At 50.5% G+C, this 21,744-nt stretch overlaps 2 protein-coding genes across 5 annotated transcripts in view; both read right to left on the bottom strand.

Annotated features, from left to right (window-relative positions):
• Window positions 1-21,744, bottom strand: part of RNF168 (ring finger protein 168) — a 439,984-nt gene that overhangs the window by 155,254 nt on the left and 262,986 nt on the right. The gene's annotated exons all lie outside the window — the stretch shown is intronic.
• Window positions 1-21,744, bottom strand: part of ARHGEF4 (Rho guanine nucleotide exchange factor 4) — a 212,877-nt gene that overhangs the window by 4,801 nt on the left and 186,332 nt on the right. For 3 of the 4 annotated variants that reach the window (XM_071751558.1, XM_071751560.1, XM_071751559.1), the window contains 6 exons: window positions 6,688-6,867; window positions 4,256-4,450; window positions 3,127-3,306; window positions 2,319-2,551; window positions 734-863; window positions 496-627 (listed from right to left, as the gene is read on the bottom strand). In XM_071751558.1, the coding sequence (XP_071607659.1) occupies window positions 496-627; window positions 734-863; window positions 2,319-2,551; window positions 3,127-3,306; window positions 4,256-4,450; window positions 6,688-6,867 (1,050 nt within the window). Of the gene's footprint in view, window positions 1-495; window positions 628-733; window positions 864-2,318; window positions 2,552-3,126; window positions 3,307-4,255; window positions 4,451-6,687; window positions 6,868-18,233; window positions 19,796-21,744 lie in introns of those variants that run through there. The other variant, XM_071751561.1, reaches the window with a different exon arrangement.

The raw sequence follows: 21,744 nt of genomic DNA, 5'->3' as shown, positions 1-21,744 counted from the left end.
CCTCAGGGGATGGGGGAGACAGAGGGGTTGTATGGTGTCCAGCCTGCCAGGTTAAAACTGTGTTGTGGAATATCAGCAGCCCTGAAGAGCTCTGACTGAGCAGCATGTCCCCAAATCCTCATATTGAGGCAGTGTCAGAAAATACTTGAACCCTACAGTCCTAGTTAGAAAGCAACAACAACAAAAAATCCTAATTGCCTTTTGGTTTTTATATTGAGAATGAAAATTTGAGAGCAGTGATGAACAAGGGAGGGTCTCATGCCTGTTACCTGGAGCTACCTGTATGTATGCCAGGAGCTATGAAAGAAAATTGTTTGTTTCAGAACTGAGGATGCCTAAGGAAGATTTCTTTCCTTTACATAAAAATCTCTGTGCCAGAAGCACAGGTGATGCTGGTAAGTACTAAGGAACCAGGTCAAGAGGGAGTTAGGTCATAATCTTTAGCAGTGCAATAGATATCATTTGTCCCTGGCTAATGAGGGGTAATGAGGTTACCTTTTTACAGCAGACAAGCTGGTGATCAAAGAGGAAGAACATCCTCTGCTGGCTCTTGGCCTGAGGGTGGGAAATTTTGGTTAATTCCCCAGAATAGATGAGTTCTGAGCTTCTGACTAGGACATCTTCACCCTGAGAACAGCACAAAGAAGATGTTTACAACCATCTGTGGCTGAGGGTGCTTGTGAGAGGAACATCAGGGAGGCAGCACACAGAGAAGGTAAATGGGAGCTCTTACTTCCCAGTCTTCAATGGAGCTCTGCCAGTGAGCAATTTTGTCAATGTTCTCCAACCTCCTCTTCCTCTCGTTGATGAGCTGAGCAACGTTCTTCATGGCATTTAAGGCAGCTTCAACATCTTTGAAATCCCTGCAGAGGATGAGATGAGAGATGGAGTCTGGATGGAGCCATGGCCTGCACTCAGGTAACCTCCATGTGGCCATACCAGCAGCACAGCTCACTCCTTCCTTCTTCCCTTCCATTCCCCTTTCTTCCCCACCCTCCCTTCTCCCCTCCTTCCCTGCTTATTTCCTCCCCCCCCCTTTTATCCCCTTAAACCCTCCTCCACCCCTCTTTCCCCCCCTGTTCTTCCCTTTCCTCCTCCCCCTTCCATCCTTATTTCCTTCCTCCCTTTCCCTCCTCCATCCTGTGTCCACCCCACTTGCTATCTTCTTACCCCTCTCTCTACCTACCCAGCTATTTATTTACCCACCTCCTCACTTATTTACTTATTTATTTACCTACCTCCTTATCCACCCCACTACCTACCTGATTTCCTACTGAAATAAGGGTCAGAGGCTTTGAAGCTTTCCCCACCTCTTATATTTACATTCACCACACAGAGTGATTTCTCCCACACCTGCACTGTAGCCACTGCTTTTCAAACCTCACATCTTGTAATGTTTTTTACACTATCTTGATCTGGTTTTATACACAGCCTGTTTCTATCCTGCCCACATGAGACAGTTCAGCAATCACTGCCTTCATTTCCAACAGGAGCTGAGAGTTTATCCAGAAGGGTGCAACAGAAGCTGAGCTGCCTTCCCCCCCCCATCTGCTATTATCTACTTTTTCTGAGTTTAGAGCAGTTGGAAAAGAGCTCTTCTGCACAACTTGTTGCTTACACAGTTTGCAAAACATCTGTACATGAAAGAGCTTTCTGGTTAGAGGTCACTTTCAGAACATGCTTATAGATTTACTGACATTATGTTTAAATTCTGCTGCTGTCACTAAGAAGGTTAAATTGAGCCAAACCACAATGGACTGATAACAACACTGGGCTTTATTAAAGATTTTTCCTCTTTCTTCCTGGTCATTTAGTTGGTCATTCCAGATGCTTGACTCAGTGGCATGGTTCCAAAAGCCAAGGGCAGAGCATTCACCTGATGGCTTGGGCTGCAGACACCACCTTCCCACCAGGGAAGCACTTGGCAGAACTCCTGACCACCTCTCAGCCCTTCTGTGCTATGACACAGCTACAGGTACATTTTGGGGTAAATTCAACCACTGCTTTTGCAGTAAAGTTTTCAACACCAGCACCAGAAACATTTTACACCAAAGTATGTGCTGCTATCACACACATGTGGGCCAAATTAAATAGGAAATCAGTCTGTTGTAAAATGGGCCTTGCAACTCCAGGTCTGGAGGGACAGTACTACTGTAAGGAAAAATTATGCCTTCAGTAGAAAAATACTTCTTTTTCCTGGTTTCTACAAGGTAACAGAGTAGTAGCACCTGCTTTTGTCAGGCTGCCCTCCACATGTGATTCTGTGTAAATCCCTTTCCATCAGCCCCATTCCTCCCCTCCCCACCCTGCTCAGGTACCTGTGCTGGGGGTTGGTGTACTTCAGCAGCTCAGCCAGCTGCAGGGGATATTTGCAGATTTTCTGCACAGGGGTGAGCAGAAAGCCATCCAGAGAGATGTCAATCATCTTCTGGAGCAGGCGACAGGCTTCAAAGAAGTAGAGGTACTTGTTCACTTTGGTGAGGCGGGACAGCTCCAAGCAGGCATTGGGGTGGTTGTTGCAGTACTCAGAGTAGATCTGGAACTCTGTTTGCTGCAAGGGGAATGAAGGGGTTTAGTGCCCACAACCTCGAGGCTGATGGCTCCCAGAGTTTTGAGTTCACTGGTTATGTGCACACAGGGCTGTTTGGTAACTTGTATCCACCCCAGACTTTGGAGCCTGGAGACCCAAAGCTGAGGATGGGCAAAGCATGAGACAAGTCAGACCATGTGCAGCTTGCCTGATGGCCCAAGTTAATTCCATCTGTTCTGGCCTGTGCTCAGAGCTCTTCATGGACAGATCAGCAGCTGCTGATCGTGCACTCCTCTGAAAATACCTTAGTTGTGAACTCAGGTCCAGCTCAAGGTTTTGGAATCTTCTGTAAAGTATCACAGGCTGGCAAGGAGCACAGTGCTCAGAAGCTGAGGCACTTGAGAAATGTTGTTTCCACATCCACAAAACCTAGAGAATGTTTGGCTGGGAGGAGACTAATGGGTGGGTGGCTGGCTTTTCATTTGGGTGGATGGATGGGTTTTTTTCCCCAACACAGCTTCAGTACTGTCAGATCAGTTTCTACACCCCCTGGCTTAGCCTGTGCTCAGCTACCCCTTTCCTATGAATGTACTTACATATTCCAAGAAGCATGAGCCAACCTCACTCAAATGTGGGTGGTCTTTGTTGAATTTCTTCTCTAGTGCTTTAACAAATTTCTTCTGGCACCTGTAAATGTCCTCAATATTTCCAAAGATTGTCTTCAGCTGCTCCTCTGTAAACATGTCAGCTCTTTTGCGGCACTGCTTGATGTAACCCTGCAAGAAAACCAAACCAGAAACCTTCCTGGACGTTTGCTCCAAGGCCTTTGGTCATCAACAGAAAAGCTCATGGGTTTGCTGTTCCTGTGCCCCCGTTCCTGCAGGGGTGCATCCATGGTTTAGCTGTTATTTCCTCTAACACCACCCAGCCCATAGCAGACACATCACCAGGTTCCAGTTATGTCACTCCCTCAAACAATGCTGCAATCCACACGTGAAGGAGTGCCAGAGCTGCTTTCTCTCCTGTTCAAGACACCTTTCTGTGTCTGCAGGTCACAGGATGTTCTGAGAGATTCAGGCCAGTTAAATCCAGTTGCAGATCTGATGTGGATGCCTGGGTGTTAGGAAATGCCTGGGTGACACCAAGAACATGGAGGGGCACTGGGAGAGGAAAGGTTTGTTTGTTGTGACCCTTTGCCCCAGCTGGAAGGCTCTAGATTTTGGTGCCATTTCAGTGAAGAACTACATTCCTACACTTCTTTCCTCAATTACTTTCATTTATCCCAGAGCATATGACAGTCTGTCTCTTCCCCAAGAGCTGTCCCAACACTCAGTATTTGCAAGGGAAAGACCTAAGTGGCTGAGCATCCCCCAGTTGGGATCTGAGCATGACCTGCCTGAAGGATGGAGCTGCTGAGTGCTTAACCTCAGGACATCCATTAGAGGACAGCAATGCTAGACAGTTACTTCTCTTTGGCTTGGGAAATCTAGTTGATTCCATTTAATCAGAGGCCAGGTGGGTGGTCTGGATACAGAGGCATTTGGGATACTGTTGTAAGGAACTGTCTTCTGTTTTCTGAGCAAGCAAAGCCATTTAGCAGGGCAGGCTCTGATGGAAACACAGTCCCATTTTCAGAAAAGGAAAATTTCCTGCTTAGGGAAGATCAGGACATCCTCCATCCTTCAGACAAGTCTTTCACGTTTGCTTTCCCTTTAATCCCGTTACCTCACAGATGTCCTTCAGGTGCTTGATGTAATCTCTCTCTGTGCTGATGATCTCATTGATGACATTGGTCCTCATCTGGTCCTTGGTGCTCTGTCCCATGCCCAGGCGGCGGGACCCGCTGCCAGCCTCCTCCTCCCTGCCACCCTCTGCCTTCAGGGGATAATCTTCCATGGGCTCATCCTGGTTTACTCGAAGCTGTGCCAGACACACGAGATGGTCACACTTTGTACTGCTAAACACAACCCTCCCAAGGAAGCCTCTCAGTAGCTGCTTCCCTATGAAAGGAGAATTTAATGTTCACATAAAACACAGGAATGCTGCCACAGAGCTGCTGTGAAGCTGAACTCCTTGGCACAGCCCATCAGATGGCAGCACAGCAGGAGCAGAAACTCCAGCGTTTTGCAGGAACAGGAACACCTCCCTCTGCTCCACGCTGGCAGCAGCAGCCAAGTGCTGTAGTTACCAGCAGCTCAGCTGGGAGTTTTCTCTCATGTAGCAGCACTGGAGCTCCCAGGCTGCCCATGGGACTGCTCTGTACACAGCTCAGTGAAAAGCACAGGGGCAGGAGCATTCATACCCATTTTTAGTGCAATGGCATTTTTAATATGAGACAGAGCTGCCTTAAGCTTCTGATGTAGCTGCTTCGAGGCAGGACTGCTTAGGACTTGTTACACATCCATCAACACAAAACATACTGCACACCCCCCTGTCAGCAGAGGCAGAGATTACCTGTACTCACTGCTCACAGCTGCTGAGCAACCCTTCAGCTCTGCAATCCTGGTTTTCCTTCTCTGAGCAGCACTGACCAGTCCTAAACTCATTCCTTGGCCTGGAACTCGTGTGGGGCAACCAAGAGCCCTGCAGATTTATCCAGTCCCTGACCACACCAGCCTTCCCTGCAGTTATCTTGAGGCCAAGTGATAATTAGGAGATCTTCACTCAGATGCTTGAAGAGCTGTCATAATTACTCTGCTAAAAGAACTTAGCTACTATGCATCCCTAAAGGCAAGCACCAGTCTGCTTCCCTTGAAATACTTATCACATTTTTTTTTTTTAGTATCTGGGATAACCATACAGCTTGTCAGTAACATGAGAGAAAAAAGACCTGTGTTTTGAGGGCAGAAAAAAAGTTCTGCCTCCAACCATACAGCTTGTCAGTAACGTGAGAGAAAAAAGGCCTGTGTTCTGAGGGCAGAAAAAAAGTTCTGCCTCCACCAGTACCTAGAGTTTGGTCCTAGGAACCTTACTTACAAAAGCATCCACTGTTTGTAATAGTTTTCCAGCTGAGACTGTCTCCCACCATCTCTAACAAAGCATTCCAAAACTTTTTAGCACTATCTGCCCCACTTCTGAAAGGACTTTTGCTACAGAGACTGGAGATCACCTGGTATCCCCTCATGCTTCCCTTAGTTTTGGGTCACTTGTGATCTTGAAGTGACCCAGATAAAGAGCTCAAGGGCTGAAAATCTCTGCCCTTAGGCACCTCGTTTCCTCTGCAGTCCTGAGGAGCCTGTCCTGAAGTGCTGAAAGCAGCCTCAGGCCTCCACACCACCAGGCCCAGCCCAAAGAAAGGAAAAAAGCCTCTCAGGAGGAAAGGAGAGGAGTGCACAGTAGTTACACACTCTTGTTTTACACCCCCACACCAGCACTGACAATTCAGGTGTGTTTCAGAATGCTCTGCTGGGAATTACCCCAACACCTGCAGTGTACACCTGGAACTGGCTGGGCTGCTCTCTACATCTGTGTCTATAAAGTCTTTGTAGCTGGTGCCAGGGGAGAGCCTTGGCCCCAAAGCATCAAGTGTTTCATAGCTCCCACCTTCTCAGTTGCCCCACATGACCTCCAGGAAAATTTTTGTGGTTTTCTCCTCCATTTTTTCATGCCTAGGGTACAGGGTTGTGTGGTTGCCACAACGTTCTGAAAACTTTGCATGCACAGCACTGGACACAGCACCAGAAAACTAAATTTAGTGCCATGCTCTCATCCATCCTGTCTGCTCTGCACACCACAGTGCAGATGTCTGCCAGCTGCATCTGGGATTCCTGTAGGAAAGTATTTGTTGCTTGCTCACCAAGGAGATGATCCTGCATGCCTGGGCACAGAATAGCCAATATGCACATGGGGAAACAGGAGCCCAGGTTGCAGCAGGGCAGCCCCAGCTGGCACGGCTCAGCTTAACTCCTGAGGCTGGAACCCAATCCTCCTTGCCCTGATTTACTCACATCAAGAGGGATTTCTCCACCCTGATGGCAACTCAGCCAGAAGGACCAGGTTTAATGTAGCCACATGTAGAGCAATAGACACAAAACACGATGAGCCAACTACCTCTAGGAGTCAAAGTGTTCAGGAGTCAGTACAGAGCACTCAAACTGGAGAAACCCCCCAGATCCTTGGTGCTAACGGAGAGGCAAACAGAACTGTCAAGTTCTTACCCGTACAAAGCTGGCAGGAAACCATCCTTCACTGTCCACAATCCTCCCCCACCACCACTCCTTGTTGGTAGCATCCATCACTTCAATGACATCACCAGCCTTGAACCCCAGCTCCTGGTCATCCATGGTGACGTGGTCCCAGAGGGCTTCTGCATACACCACGCTGCCATCACTGATGAGCTGTGGAGAGAGCAAGGCAGAGGTCAGACTGTCCCAGGAAAGCAGCTCAGCCTGCAGACCTGGCTCCTGCTGCTTTGCCACCTGAGCCAAACAACTCTTGGTGCCTTCCCCTGAGCAATGTGGCCAGGAACTGGTGCTAGGCCGGGAGCTGCTGGCACTGACCTCACCCTCAACAACATTTACTCAGAATCACTTGGATGTGGTACACTTACTGCCATGAAGAACATAAATTTGACTGGAAGGTCTTACTGGTGTCTGCCCCAAACAGAGCTCAGGGGTACAAGTGCTGGTGGAAGATGTTCTTGGGTTGCCAGTGCAGCCCAGAACCAGACACAGCACTTCAGATGTGGCAGAGCAGATTGGAGCAGTTGTATCCAGTCCAGTTCCTAGGCTGGTACAGAAATACCAAATGTACTCAGCATCAATCCCTGTCTCAGAGCAGGTCCTGAAGGGTCACTCTGAGCCAGGGCTGGCATTGCCACGGTCCTGCAAGTCACTGCAGCAAGCAGAGCTGGGGCACAGCATCCTGCAGCACCCTCTCTGAGGGGCAAGCAGATAAAAAGCTTTTCTGTAAACTGTGTTAGAGCATGGCCCAACCAACCAGCTCCATCCTGAGAGCTGCTGCCTGCCAGAGGAGAAGCCTGTCTCAAAGAAAAGGAGTGCTCACTGATTCCAAGCAGGGGAGCTCCCAGGCTCAAAAAGTTCAGCTCATGTTACTACAGGTTTTAATCTTGGCAATTAAAACAAGGTTTGAAAAACGACCATCAATGTTCACATGAAACAACACTGATGTGCTGACCTTGAAATATCAAGGTCAGCTCGGTCTGGCAAAGCCCCAAAGCAGTCTCTAGAAGAGAAAGATTAGAAGGGAGAGCATGCAGACCCAGACACCTTAAAGCTCCTCTAGCTGCTGGCAGCCATGAAAATAAACAGAAATTAGCTTTTTTTTCTTTGTTTATAACAACACCGAAGTTTGCAGACAGTGGTGTTTGCAGCCCAAAGGCACTGATGCTTGGAAAGTGAAAACTGCCTGCAGCTCCAGCATTGCACTGAATTTCTGTGCAGCTGCAGCTGCTTTTCATAGAATCATAGAATCATAGAATAGGCTGGGTTGGAAGGGACCTCAGAGATCATCGAGTCCAACCCTTGATCAACTACCACCACAGTCACCAGACCATGGCACTGAGTGCCACATCGAGTCGCTTTTTAAATGTCTCCAGGGACGAAGAGTCCACCACCTCCCCAGGCAGCCCGTTCCAATGTCTGATCACCCTTTCCGTGAAAAAATTCTTTCTAATATCCAATCTGAACTTCCCCCGGCACAATTTAAGACCATTCCCTCTTGTCTTACTGAGAGTTGCCTGGGAAAAGAGCCCAACCCCCCCCTGGCTCCAACCTCCTTTCAGGGAGTTGGAGAGAGTGATGAGGTCTCCCCTGAGCCTCCTCTTCTCCAGCCTCAACACCCCCAGCTCCCTCAGCCTCTCCTCATAGGATCTGTGTTCAAATCCCTTCACCAGCTTGGTTGCCCTCCTTTGGACCTGTTCGAGGACCTCAATATCCTTCTTGAACTGAGGGGCCCAGAACTGGACACAGGACTCAAGCTGTGGCCTCCCCAGGGCTGAGCACAGGGGCAGAATCCCTTCCCTGGACCTGCTGGCCACGCTGTTCCTGAGCCAGCCCAGGATGCCATTGGCCTTCTTGGCCACCTGGGCACACTGCTGGCTCCTCTTCAGCTTCCTGGCAATCCAGACTCCCAGCTCCCTTTCTGCCACTCTGTGCCCAGCCTGGAGCTCCCCATGGGGTTGTTGTGGCCAAAGTGCAGGACCCGGCACTTGGCCTTTTCCTGCTGCTTCTGCACCCCCAGCTGCTGGGAGGGCAGGGGCTGGTGGATCAGTGCTTGGGGAGGTTTCTCAGGGCATCACAGAAGGATGGAGGGGGGGGACTGCTGCATTTACCCCTCCAGGCTGCCAAAGGGGAGAGCCAGGCAGGGCTGCTGCCTGTGCCTGCCCCAACCTCAGTCTCACACACACAGAGCTCTGGGCTGCCAAGCCCCAAGGCCATGGGCTGCTCTGCATTCCAGTTCTCAGCCCTGGGTTGTCTCAGGCTGGACACCTTGACATAATTACCTCCTATGTCCTGGTCTTATTCTGACAGTAGCTCCAGGCAATATTAACAGAGATACAAGATCTTGACAGCTTACAGAAGGAGGGATGAAGACTCCTTTAGGAAATGCTTATCTTTGAGCTGCTGGGTTCTAGTTGAATAAAACTGGAGTAGCTTTCTCTGATATTGCCAAGTACACTGGATCATACAGATGAGAAAAGAAAAAAAAAAGTAACCTGGAAGCATCAGGAGAGGGAACAGGGGAGCTCAGGGAGAAGAGAAAACAGAATTTACTTTTCAGGTAGATACCTTCCATGGAGAACACCTGAACCAAAGCTTCCTGGTGAACTGAAATGGTTGCTGTGAAGTCTGGATTTATGATTGCCCCCCAAACCTGTGTGGTACAGATTGGAGCTGAGCTGGGTCAGCACATCAAACACTGAAACCCTGCAGTGCCCCTGACCCCAGAGGCCAAGTGTCCCCCAGCTCAGCCCCTTCACCCTCCCCTTTGCTTCCAGAGCTTCTCCTCTAATTTTTTTTAACACTATTTTTTTCTGAACGTGTGGAGCAGACAGAGAGCCTCTCCTTTGAACTGAAGCCAGGGGATAGTTTTCAAATCATCCTGACACCTTGCCTTTGCTTCCTCTCCAAAACTTTAGCTTCAGTGTTTCATGATGGGCAACATCACAGATCTTCTGCCATCTGCCCAGCAGGCACTGGGTCTGAAGGAGTCACCTGGGGTGTCCTTCTGGAGCATCTCCCTTTGCAGAGAGGGACAGGAACCCCAGGAAGGGTTCATGCACCTAAGCATGATGAATTAACCCAGCCTCGAGGGGTTCTGCCTCTCCCTTCCCTGCCAGGGAGGAATTTGGGCTAGCTAAGAGGAGCTGCCTGGCTCCAGGCTGAGAGCTTCTCTGCAGGGAGGTGCAAGAGGGGTGGCTGTGGCAGAGGGGGGAGGTTGGGTCCCTTTGGCAGAGGGGATGGGGAGTGGGCTGGGGAGCCAGCAAGGAGGTTTTTAAAGGTCTCTCCAGCTGGAGGTGAATAAATAAATGTCTGGTCCATTTTCCCTCTGTTCCTCATGCTGTCAGTGGAAATGGAAGTAGGTGCAAGCTTTCTTTTTTATTTTTTATAACTCTCTTCAGATTTTAATGTTGCCTTTTGTGTAATTTAATCCCATTATGTTATTTAATTGTTACTGCAATATTAACTACTGTATTTGTTGACTTTGTTTAATAAGTGTTCTTTCAGGGCTAGAAATAAACTTATAAAAAACGTTTGGGTTTTTTGCCCCCTTCCCCATCCTGAGTTTTATGTCTTTTAAGACAAGAGTTAGCCAAAAAGATTTTATGTTTAGGTGCCTTAATGTCAGAACCACAGCTCCACAAACACCTCCTTGCTTCTTGCTCTGCCTCCATGTTCCAGGCTAACACTTTGCACTTCTCACTTCAAAGTATCCTCACTTGACTGTGATTCTCCTTAATAAATCTGTTAATCAGCCAAGATCAAGTGTGCCATGCTGGTAAGCACTGCTTATTTAATCAAACTCCTCATGGACACCTCAAACTGCTGCCTCCATTTACCAAACATTCCCAGTTTGTCATCACACTTATTTGGTAAGAACTGCTTTCCACAAAGCCATTCTGCCTGCCAGGAATTACATTATTCCCTTTTCTTTATGCCATGGGCAGGGTGTCAGAGAGCAGGCCAGGCACACATCCACCTGACTCAAGTCAGCTGTTATTTTTCCAGCTCCAGACCATTTTATTTTTGGCTGAAACAGACCAGGGAAGTTCTTTTGCAAGGATAGGAATAGTTAACTGAGGCTAAGGAGGACACCTGCCAGTGCCCTCACAACCCATCACATGCCCACTGGAACTGTTAGAGTACAAAAAAGCTGAGTGTAAAAGCAGGAGTGTCCTGGTTTGGGCCAGGAAAAAGGTGATTTTCTGTCTTGTACTTTTGCTTTTAGCTAAGTCTCTTGTAAGTAGTTGCACTGCTGAAATGAACAGCAAGTTTCTCAGACAGTGTGTGTTTCTAGGACTGATAACACTGGATGTTTAGAGTTACTGCTAGAGACTGGTGTGCAGAGCCAAGGGCACTGCTCAGCTCTGAGGAAAACATTTACCCTCCAAGAGGGATAAAGAGGTCCCACCTGGAACCCTCCTTTGGGGAGGAAGGGACAAGAGAGATGCCAGAACTGACCAAACAGAGGATTCCATCCCATATCCATCATCCTCAGTATAAATTTGAGGGATCACGAGGGCCAAGCCAGATTTCCAGCTTCCAGCTGCCTGCCCTTCCTGCCTTTCCTGCTTCCCTTCCTTCACCTCAGCATCCTGGGAGGATTCCATCCCTTCCTCTGCCTCTGCTCCTGATCCATCCCAGCCTGAATCTGTGTGTTCCTGCCTCCAGCTCCCAACTGCTGCTGACTCCAGGATTCCAGCCTGGACTTTCCCAGAGCTGCCCTGCAGCCTCTGTGGTGACGTGAGAGCTATTGGGGGAGAGAGGAGAGGAACGTGGGATCAATTTTCCTGTATATTTGTATATATTTAGTAATTTTTCCTATTTATCATCACTGTTTCATTAAAGCTGTGTAGTTTAGTTTCCAACCCATCAGTCTCTCTCCCTTATTCTCTCTCCTTTCTTATCAGGGAGGAGAGAGAGATTAATAGAGAGCATCTGTTACCAGGTTTAATTGTTGAGCCAGTGTTAAACCCTGACAAGGAGTTTTTCCCTGTTCTGCACAATTAAGCTGTGCTGTGGGATGCAACACAGCCAAATATGATTTTAAAAGAGATTAAGCAAGTGCCTGTCCCTTAAGGCCACTTAAACACATCAGACATGGATACAGCCCATCAAGAATCTTCAACACACCTGGAAACACACAAGGGAAAGTGCCAGGCCACACTTAACATCTATTCCTGAGCCATTACCCCAAGTCACAGGTAAAAGTGGTACTGGTCTTAGGACATCATTAAAACCACCAAAGGGAAGAAATGCTGACTATTCATACCACCCACAATTACCTCTTGAAAATGGGGAACCCCGAAAATGTTAATTTGACAGGGACAGGTCTGTTCCCTGAGGTACAGCCTTTTTTTTTTTTTTTTTTTTTTTTTTTTTTCCCTCCCCCCCCGAAAAAAAAGAGAAGATGAAATTGACCTGGGAAACTGAACTGTTCAGACATTGCCTGGGAGGCTTTCTGGGAGGAGTCCCTGAATGCAGGTGCCACATCCTCACTCAAAACGTTGAGAAAGACCCTTACAATGAAGAGCTCAGAGGACCTCAAAACCTCCTTAAGCACTGAAACCCAGAGAACTTAAGTCATTCCAAAGCTCTACAGCAGCTTAACAGCTTAAACTTATCTCAGGCCTTAAAGTGTTTTAAACGTTTTAAACCCATCTAAAGCCTCACAGTGGCTTAAGGAGCTTGAAATATTCTAAGGCTCAAAAGTGGTTTAAATACCTGTAACTTTCAGCTCCCCCAGTCCTGGTGCCCCTCTCAGTTGTGTGGCACCCATCACTCCAGTTCAAGGGAGGATCCAAGAGCCACAGTCTCACCCCAGGCAGCTCAGATCTCTGACAAAATTGCACTTTCTAACCCCCTTCCCAGCTCTGGGGAGCCCTGAGCCCCTCTCAGCACAGCCCCCCCATTCCTCAGCCTGCAGCACCTGGAGGTGGGTGCCCACCCAGGGGTTTCTAACAAGGTTTAATGTGCTGCTGCCATGACAGCACCTGGGAAACAGCCACAAGCACTTCTCCTCTTTTCTTTCATTCCAAAACTGGCAAGGAGTGAGGTCTGGGGTTGAAATCTTAGGTCTGAACAAGACTTTGACCCAGGGCTCACACATCTGGCTCCTCTGCTCCTCACCCCATCCATGGCTATTGCTCTGTCATTACAAAATATGTAAATATAAATATATAAATATGTACATTCACCTATAAATATGTAAATATAAATATAAAATAGTTTGCAGCAGGACTGAGAACACCACCAACAGATCCACACTGCCACTAAGAGCCACATTTCCACCTCTGCTCAGTGCAGACACAGTGGGGGCACCATACAGAACCACCACAGTCGTGCCCAGAGTAACACCAGCCAAAGAAAAGCAGATTAATATAAGACACTGTTTTTATTCCAGAGTTTCCAGCACATTCTGTTGGTAACAAGCCCAGTGACACGGCATAAATAACCAGCACTTGCCCTCCTAAAATCTTCCTTTAACCTGCATAATGGGACTTATTTTATTCTCTCTCTCTTTTTTTTTTTCTTTAAATCAAAACACTTGAAGCATTAATTAAAAGTAATTATTGATGGTATCACTCTAAATGCTTCTTGTGTTTCTTATCTGGCCAGCTCATGCCTGAGATTCCACAAATAAATCACAAAGACAGGAGATAAGCACGAATCAGCACAGGAATGAGCTCAGCCTGGGAGGACAAATTAAGAAAAGCTACAATCTAAAGCAGAGCTCTCCCCTTGGAAACCCTGCCTGGGGCTCACTCCTGCTCACAGATGTTCTTTGCACTCCTGAGACTCAAAGCAAAGCACTGGCACAGCAAAGCTCTTGCCTGCCCCGTGTCCTGGTGAACCTGGCCCATGTCCTGGTGAACCTGACACATGGTTCTGGTGAACCTGACACATGCCCTGGTGAACCCGACGTGTTCTGGTGAACCTGCCCCATGTCCTGGTGAACCTGACACGTGGTTCTGGTGAACCTGACACATGCCCTGGTGAACCTGACATGTGTCCTGGTGAACCCCACACATGTCCTGGTGAACCTGCCCCATGTTCTGGTGAACCTAACATGCCCTGGTGAACATGACACATGGTTCTGGTGAATCTGACACGTGCCCCGGTGAACCTGACGTGTTCTGGTGAACCTGACACATGGTTCTGGTGAACCTGGCACGTGTTCTGGCGACCCTGACACGTGGTTCTGGTGAACCTGACATGTGGTTCTGGTGAACCTGACACATGGTTCTGGTGACCCTGACGTGTTCTGGTGAACCTGACACATGTCGTGGTGAACCTGACACATGTCCTGGTGAACCTCACACATGTCCTGGCGAACCTGACACGTGTCCTGGCGAACCTGACACGTGTCCTGGTGAACCTGACACGTGTCCTGGCGAACCTGACACGTGTCCTGGTGAACCTGACACGTGTCCTGGTGAACCTGCCCCACACAGGAGCACCATAAAGCCCTGTGCCAGGCTTGGGGCAGCAGTGTCTGCCCAGCCCTGCACCTTGCTTGGCTCAGGAGCTGGGGAAGATGGGGGCAGCATGGGGAGAAGTGGGGAGGGTCTTGCCCTGCCCCCTGAGAAGGACTCACCAGACTCACCAGGATTCACCAGCAGCCACAGAAGGGCCTGGGTGACACCACAGCATCCTCAGCAGGAGCTGAGAGCAGGGGACAGCAGGCACCCCAAGAGCTCAGCAGAGAGGCAGCGACTTGGTGGCTCCCCCTCTCCTGCTCCCTCCCTGGGGATACAGCCCAAATGCCACAAATGCCCAGCCTGGCTGCACCCTGGAGATGAGTGCAGGATTCCCTGAAAATGACTGCAGGATTCCCTGGAGATGAGTGCAGGATTCCCTGGGGATGACTGCAAGATTCCCTGGAGATGAGTGCAGGGATTCCCTGAAAATGACTGCAGGATTCCCTGGAGATGACCAGAGGATTCCCTGGAGATGAGTGCAGGATTCCCTGGAGATGAGTGCAGGGATTCCCTGGAGATGAGTGCAGGATTCCCTGAAAATGACTGCAGGATTCCCTGGAGATGACCAGAGGATTCCCTGGAGATGAGTGCAGGATTCCCTGGAGATGAGTGCAGGGATTCCCTGAAAATGACTGCAGGATTCCCTGGAGATGACCAGAGGATTCCCTGGAGATGAGTGCAGGATTCCCTGGAGATGAGTGCAGGGATTCCCTGAAAATGACTGCAGGATTCCCTGGAGATGACCAGAGGATTCCCTGGAGATGAGTGCAGGATTCCCTGGAGATGAGTGCAGGGATTCCCTGAAAATGACTGCAGGATTCCCTGGAGATGAGTGCGGGATTCCCTGGGGATGACTGCAAGATTCCCTGAAAATGACTACAGGGATTCCCTGAAAATGACTGCAGGATTCCCTGGAGATGACTGCAGGGATTCCCTGGGGATGAGTGCAGGGATTCCCTGAAAAGGACTGCAGGGATTCCCTGGAGATGATTGCAGGGATTCCCTGGAGATGACTGGAGGGATTCCCTGGAGATGACTGGAGGGATTCCCTGGAGATGACTGCAGGATTCCCTGGAGATGACTGCAGGGATTCCCTGGAGATGACTGCAGGGATTCCCTGGAGATGATTGCAGGGATTCCCTGGAGATGACTGCAGGATTCCCTGAAAATGACTGCAGGATTCCCTGAAAATGAGGGATTCCCTGGAGATGACTGCAGGATTCCCTGGGGATGACTGCAGGGATTCCCTGATGATGACTGCAGGATTCCCTGAAAATGACTGGAGGAATTCCCTGAGATGAGTGCGGGATTCCCTGAAGATGAGTGCAGGGATTCCCTGGAGATGACTGCAGGATTCCCTGGGGATGACTGGAGGATTCCCTGGAGATGACTGCAGGGATTCCCTGGAGATGACTGCAGGATTCCCTGGAGATGACTGGAGGATTCCCTGGAGATGACTGGAGGGAAGGCAGTCTGTGCTGCCACAGAGCACCCATCTCTCATGTCAAGTGCATGCACTGGGAGCACAGGGAAAAGGGCAGCTCTGTTGACTGCAGTGCCCAAGGGCTCTCCTTCCCCACTGTCCCTTTTATCACCACCCACAGCTCAGGCACAGAATTCAGAGACCTTTCACCAGATTTACTTTTCCTGGGCTTTATCTGCCCCTGCAGACCCAAGCTTGAATAAATCACAACTAATCTCACACTGAGTAACCCTTTTCAGTCAACCACAGCTGTAGGGTGAACTTGAGGAAGAAGAAAAACACTGGGTTCCCCTTAATAAAACTCAACACAGATACTTTAGGATTTCTCAGGTATCAAACACCTGGACAAGCCGTGGAAAAAGAAAATGAAAATTCACTTAGCATTAAATATTAAGAGGAAAAGTGTTCCCAGGCTCTCAGCAAACAGGTAGCACCTGTGGCAGGCACTGCTGTAACACCTATCACCTATTCTGAAACCTTGAAATTTGTCTTATCAGAAATGCTCAATCCAAGGACAATACTATAGCTTTGCTCCTAAGTATCCCGATACCAATAATTTGGTGAAATTGTCCTATGCAGGGCTAAGGGAAACAATTTCACCAGGGGTTGCATTACCTTTTCCTGTAACAGGTATTTCTTCCAGGTTGTCTCTCATTGTCCTGGACTCCCCCTAGCTCTGGAAGGAATAACTTCTTTGTTTTATTTCTCTATTATTTACTATTATTTATTTATTTATTCATTCTCTATTTCTGTTGATTTCTGCTTTTATTTCTCTAGTAGCAGGCAGGGCTTCACCCACTGGGGAAGTCTGGAGTCCTTTTCATCAACAACTGCAGCACTTCCCAGGGACCTGAGCTGCCCTGCAGGAAGCTCTGAGCTGTCAGCCCCAAACCCATTTTATCCCTGACACTCGTGTTTTCTCTGGAGTACCAGCAAGTAAGATTTTGATGCATGGTCCCAGCTCTCAGTAAAACTTTCCTCCACCTCCTCTTCCGTGCACTTGCTCCTTCTGCCCAAGCAGCAGAGGCAAACGGGTCCCACAGGCCCAGGAGCTGGGCAGAGCACGGGGAACTTGATGGGAATAAGGACACTGGAACAGGTATGGAATGGATATGGGAAAAGCAGGCCAGGGAGAGCAGGGCAGGAGGAGGTTGTACAGCACTAGGGGAGCCCATTGGTACCAGGGCTGGCAGGCAGCCCCTCCCAAACCCAGCAGAACCCTTCAGCAAGCAGCCAGCACAGGCTGTCCCCACACTGAGCAAGCAGCAGCTGGCAGGGGCTGAATTGATTCCTTCATCACCTCAAGAACAGTTCCAGCTACACCATCAATGTTGCAAGAAATAATATAAAGGTTTCCTAGCAAACTTCCAAGGCAGAGTGGAACAAGGATCTAGAGTCTCCAGCTCAGGCACAGAAGGCACCTGAGGAGCATTTTAGTGACTTGACACCAAGCTGAACAGGAGCACAAGTCACTGCATGGACCTGGGGCCAGGCCTGGCTACCTCAGCTACCTCCTGCCACACACAGAGCTCCTACATGTTGAGCCAAACACTTGGAGCAGGAATTAAGAGCCAACCTACGAGATACTCTTCAGGACTTTGTGCAGACCCTGTGACTGCAGCTCTCATCTAATATCAGATGTGGTTTGCACTATTTCAGAGCAGGGGAGACAGCACTGCCTGACAGTTCAGACACACCACAGGGCCTCATCCTGCTGCCACAGCTGTCAAGAACAAAACACCCACACTACAGGAGGACTGAGATCTTCTGGATGCTCGAGCACTTTCAAAGGCTGCTCAAACCTTGTGCATGGTCTGCCCTCACAAACAGCTGCCAAAAACCTCTGTGACTGACACATGGGATCCCAAATCCATATTTTTGGTCCCACAAGGCATCATTTGAAGACTGAGCTGTGGTTTCACATCTTTCTCTTGTCCTTTCTAATAAACAATCTTTTCTCCACCTTATGCCATAAGGATATTATTTCATCTGTAACTAGGACCATAGGTAAAGTTTAGAGGGAAGATAACCCAGATTTTTTCTGAAAGCCACTGTTTTGTCCTGAGGTTATGTGTTGTTTTTTTTTTAAATGGTAACTTTGGGAAACATCATATACTGGCAAGCTGCGGTGGCTGTTTTATCACTGTATCTATCTAACAGAGTTAACAGTCTCATCTCAGATTTTCAATAATTCTAAGCTGTTTATGAACACAAGAGATTGCCTGAAAAGTGCAACAAGTTGTGGCCTGCTTCTGCCCCACAGAGAGAGGGCTGCAGGAGCCTCTGCTCCGAGGGAAAATGATGTTCCAAACTCAGATGTAAGGACCTCACCAAGTACAGCTTCCATTTTCACATCACACCAAAGTGGCATGGTTTTGTATAACACATCTATTACACACTGAACACAAAGAACTGGTACAGAGTGCATCAGAGACAACATCACCATCCAGCCTGTCTCAACACCAGACCAGACACCATGGAGACCTGAAAGGACTGCAGGAACTTCAGCCACTGAGTGTCAGAAAATTCCCTGCCCTGATGAAATAAATTGCAATTACCTAACACACAAAACGAAGGGCCTCGCCGAATTTTAAGGGCTTGGATATTTTGCACAGTTTTCCAGCAAAAATGTAAGCAGCATCATTAAGAGCAGTGTGTGGTGGTTTCCTTCCCAGTCTCTCTTCTTCCAGGAACTGGACTCCTTCAATGCCATCGAGTAGAGGATTGCTCCACGAGGGGCCAGTGCCCATGCCTGGAAGTGCAGTGATGTTCAGGGCTGCTGATCAAACACCAAGAGGCCTGGGGTGAGGATCCTGCTTTGCTGCCTTTCCCTCCCAATGGATCTGCAGGAATGCTCCTCCAGTTGCCTCCCTGCCACGTGTGGCTACTGCTGGCCAGTGGGAAACGTGGGCTGCAAGCAGTGAGTGCCCTGTGCTGAGGTTCTGCCTGCCCTTTCAACCCAGGGAGCAGATCAGCACTGAGGTTTGAGCAGGGAGATGGGAGAAAAGCCAACAAAACATTCCTTCCACACCGCTGCAGTGTCCACTCAGCCCGGATTCCTCAGGCACTCTCCTGATCCATCACTCGGGCTGCCTGGGCCCTGCTCACCCCCCTGCAGAGCAGTGCAGGGAGGGCAGAGCAGCAGAGGCAGGTTCAGCAGGGGTTGCCATGGAGCAGGTCCTGGGGTACAGGCTCTCTGTAGGGTGTCTGTCCCTCTGCACACACAGCAGCAGCAGCACCCGGGGCTTCTCCCGGGCTGAGAAGTGCTGCACACAGGCACGATACTGTCAGCATCGGGAACCGGGGCTAATTAGTGGCACGGAGAGGAGCTCTGATGAAGCAGATTAGCTCTTTGCCTCTCTCTGGCTTAAGGGTGATCCAAACGGCAAGGCACGGGTGATGACAGGAGGAGAGGCAAGGGGAGGAGGTGGGGAAATGACTGCGAGAGACAGGAGGGGTATCTGAGACACGGGGTGACCCTCACGGCAGACAAGCAGACCAGAGGCAGACAACAACATGCTGACCTGCTGAGTCCTCGCCCAAGCACCACAGCACTACCCGCAGTCCTCCTTCAGTGGAACGCCAACAGAAACATCAGCACCACGTTGACGATGATGAGGAAGAGCAGGATGACAAAGACCACCACCCGCTGGGTCTCCGGGTTCATGTTGCAGCGGAGCAAAGTGTGGAGCACGCTCCATTTGTGCCTGCTTCGCTCGGGGACCTTTGCCATGGCTTCTGCCCCCGGGGAAAAAATACAACAACGACAAAAAAAAAAAACCAAAAAACCCCGAAACGGCAGCTTCTGGAGCGCGGTCTGTACAGGCAGGGCGCTGAGTGAACAGAAGCTGTTCTGCAGCTCTCAGAAGAAGTCAGACACAGCCATTGCCGGTCCCACACTGCACGCGTGTGCCCTGTCACCCGTGTGTGTGTCCCCCTTATCTCGGGGGGATGCTTATCGGCACACCCGCGGGCTCCCACGCCTTCTTTGCTAAAGGCACCGCCGCCATCGCTTCAGCCTAAGGGAGACATGGAATTCCTTCTGGCGGAGAGCCGGATCCCTGCAATCCGGGCTGCGAGCTGGGCTTGGCAGAGAGCGGCTCCGCGATTTGCTGCGCCCGTCTCCAGGATACGCGCGGACCTTGGCAACGCAGCCACCGCCGGGGCGGGGAGACGAGATGCGGGGAGAGGAGATGCGGGGAGATGAGATGCGGGGAGATGAGATGCGGGGAGAGGAGATGCGGGGAGAGGAGATGCGGGGAGAGGAGATGCGGGGAGAGGAGATGCGGGGAGAGGAGATGCGGGCAGACGAGATGCGGGCAGACGAGATGGGGGGAGACGAGATGGGGGGAGACGAGATGGGGGGAGACGAGATGGGGGGAGATGAGATGGGGGAGATGAGATGGGGGAGATGAGATGGGGGGAGATGAGATGGGGGAGGGGAGATGAGATGGGGGGAGATGAGATGGGGGGAGATGAGATGGGGGGAGATGAGATGGGGGGAGACGAGATGGGGGGAGACGAGATGGGGGAGATGAGATGGGGGGAGATGAGGTGGGGGGAGATGAGATGGGGGGAGATGAGATGGGGGAGATGAGGTGGGGGGAGATGAGATGGGGGAGATGAGATGGGGGAGATGAGATGGGGGGAGAGGAGATGGGGGGAGAGGAGATGGGGGAGATGAGATGGGGGGAGATGAGATGGGGGAGATGAGATGGGGGGAGAGGAGATGGGGGAGATGAGATGGGGGAGATGAGATGGGGGGAGATGAGATGGGGGGAGATGAGTTGGGGGGAGATGAGTTGGGGGGAGATGAGATGGGGGGAGATGAGATGGGGGGAGATGAGATGCGGGGAGATCAGATGGGGGGAGATGAGATGCGGGGAGATGAGATGGGGGGAGATGATATGGGGGAGATGAGATGGGGGGAGATGAGATGGGGGAGATGAGATGGGGGGAGATGAGATGGGGGAGATGAGATGGGGGGAGATGAGATGGGGGGAGATGAGGTGGGGGGAGATGAGATGGGGGAGATGAGATGGGGGAGATGAGATGGGGGAGATGAGATGGGGGGAGAGGAGATGGGGGGAGAGGAGATGGGGGAGATGAGATGGGGGGAGATGAGATGGGGGAGATGAGATGGGGGGAGAGGAGATGGGGGAGATGAGATGGGGGAGATGAGATGGGGGGAGATGAGATGGGGGGAGATGAGATGGGGGAGATGAGATGGGGGAGGTGAGATGGGGGGAGATGAGATGGGGGGAGATGAGATGGGGGAGATGAGATGGGGGAGATGAGATGGGGGGAGATGAGATGGGGGAGATGAGATGGGGGGAGATGAGATGGGGGAGATGAGATGGGGGGAGAGGAGATGGGGGAGATGAGATGGGGGAGATGAGATGGGGGGAGAGGAGATGGGGGAGATGAGATGGGGGGAGATGAGATGGGGAGATGAGATGGGGGAGAGGAGATGGGGGAGATGAGATGGGGGAGATGAGATGGGGGGAGATGAGATGGGGGAGATGAGATGGGGGGAGATGAGATGGGGGAGATGAGATGGGGGGAGATGAGATGGGGGAGATGAGATGGGGGGAGATGAGATGGGGGAGATGAGATGGGGGGAGAGGAGATGGGGGAGATGAGATGGGGGAGATGAGATGGGGGGAGAGGAGATGGGGGAGATGAGATGGGGGGAGATGAGATGGGGAGATGAGATGGGGGAGAGGAGATGGGGGAGATGAGATGGGGGAGATGAGATGGGGGAGATGAGATGGGGGGAGAGGAGATGGGGGAGATGAGATGGGGGAGATGAGATGGGGGGAGAGGAGATGGGGGAGATGAGATGGGGGGAGATGAGATGGGGAGATGAGATGGGGGAGAGGAGATGGGGGAGATGAGATGGGGGAGATGAGATGGGGGGAGATGAGATGGGGGAGATGAGATGGGGGGAGATGAGATGGGGGAGATGAGATGGGGGGAGGTGAGATGGGGGGAGATGAGATGGGGGGAGGTGAGATGGGGGGAGATGAGATGGGGGGAGATGAGATGGGGGGAGATGAGATGGGGGAG

This window comes from Heliangelus exortis, chromosome 9 (genome assembly GCF_036169615.1).
Source record: "Heliangelus exortis chromosome 9, bHelExo1.hap1, whole genome shotgun sequence".
Lineage (NCBI taxonomy): Eukaryota > Metazoa > Chordata > Aves > Apodiformes > Trochilidae > Heliangelus > Heliangelus exortis.
This window is presented reverse-complemented; position numbering and strand designations above follow the sequence as displayed.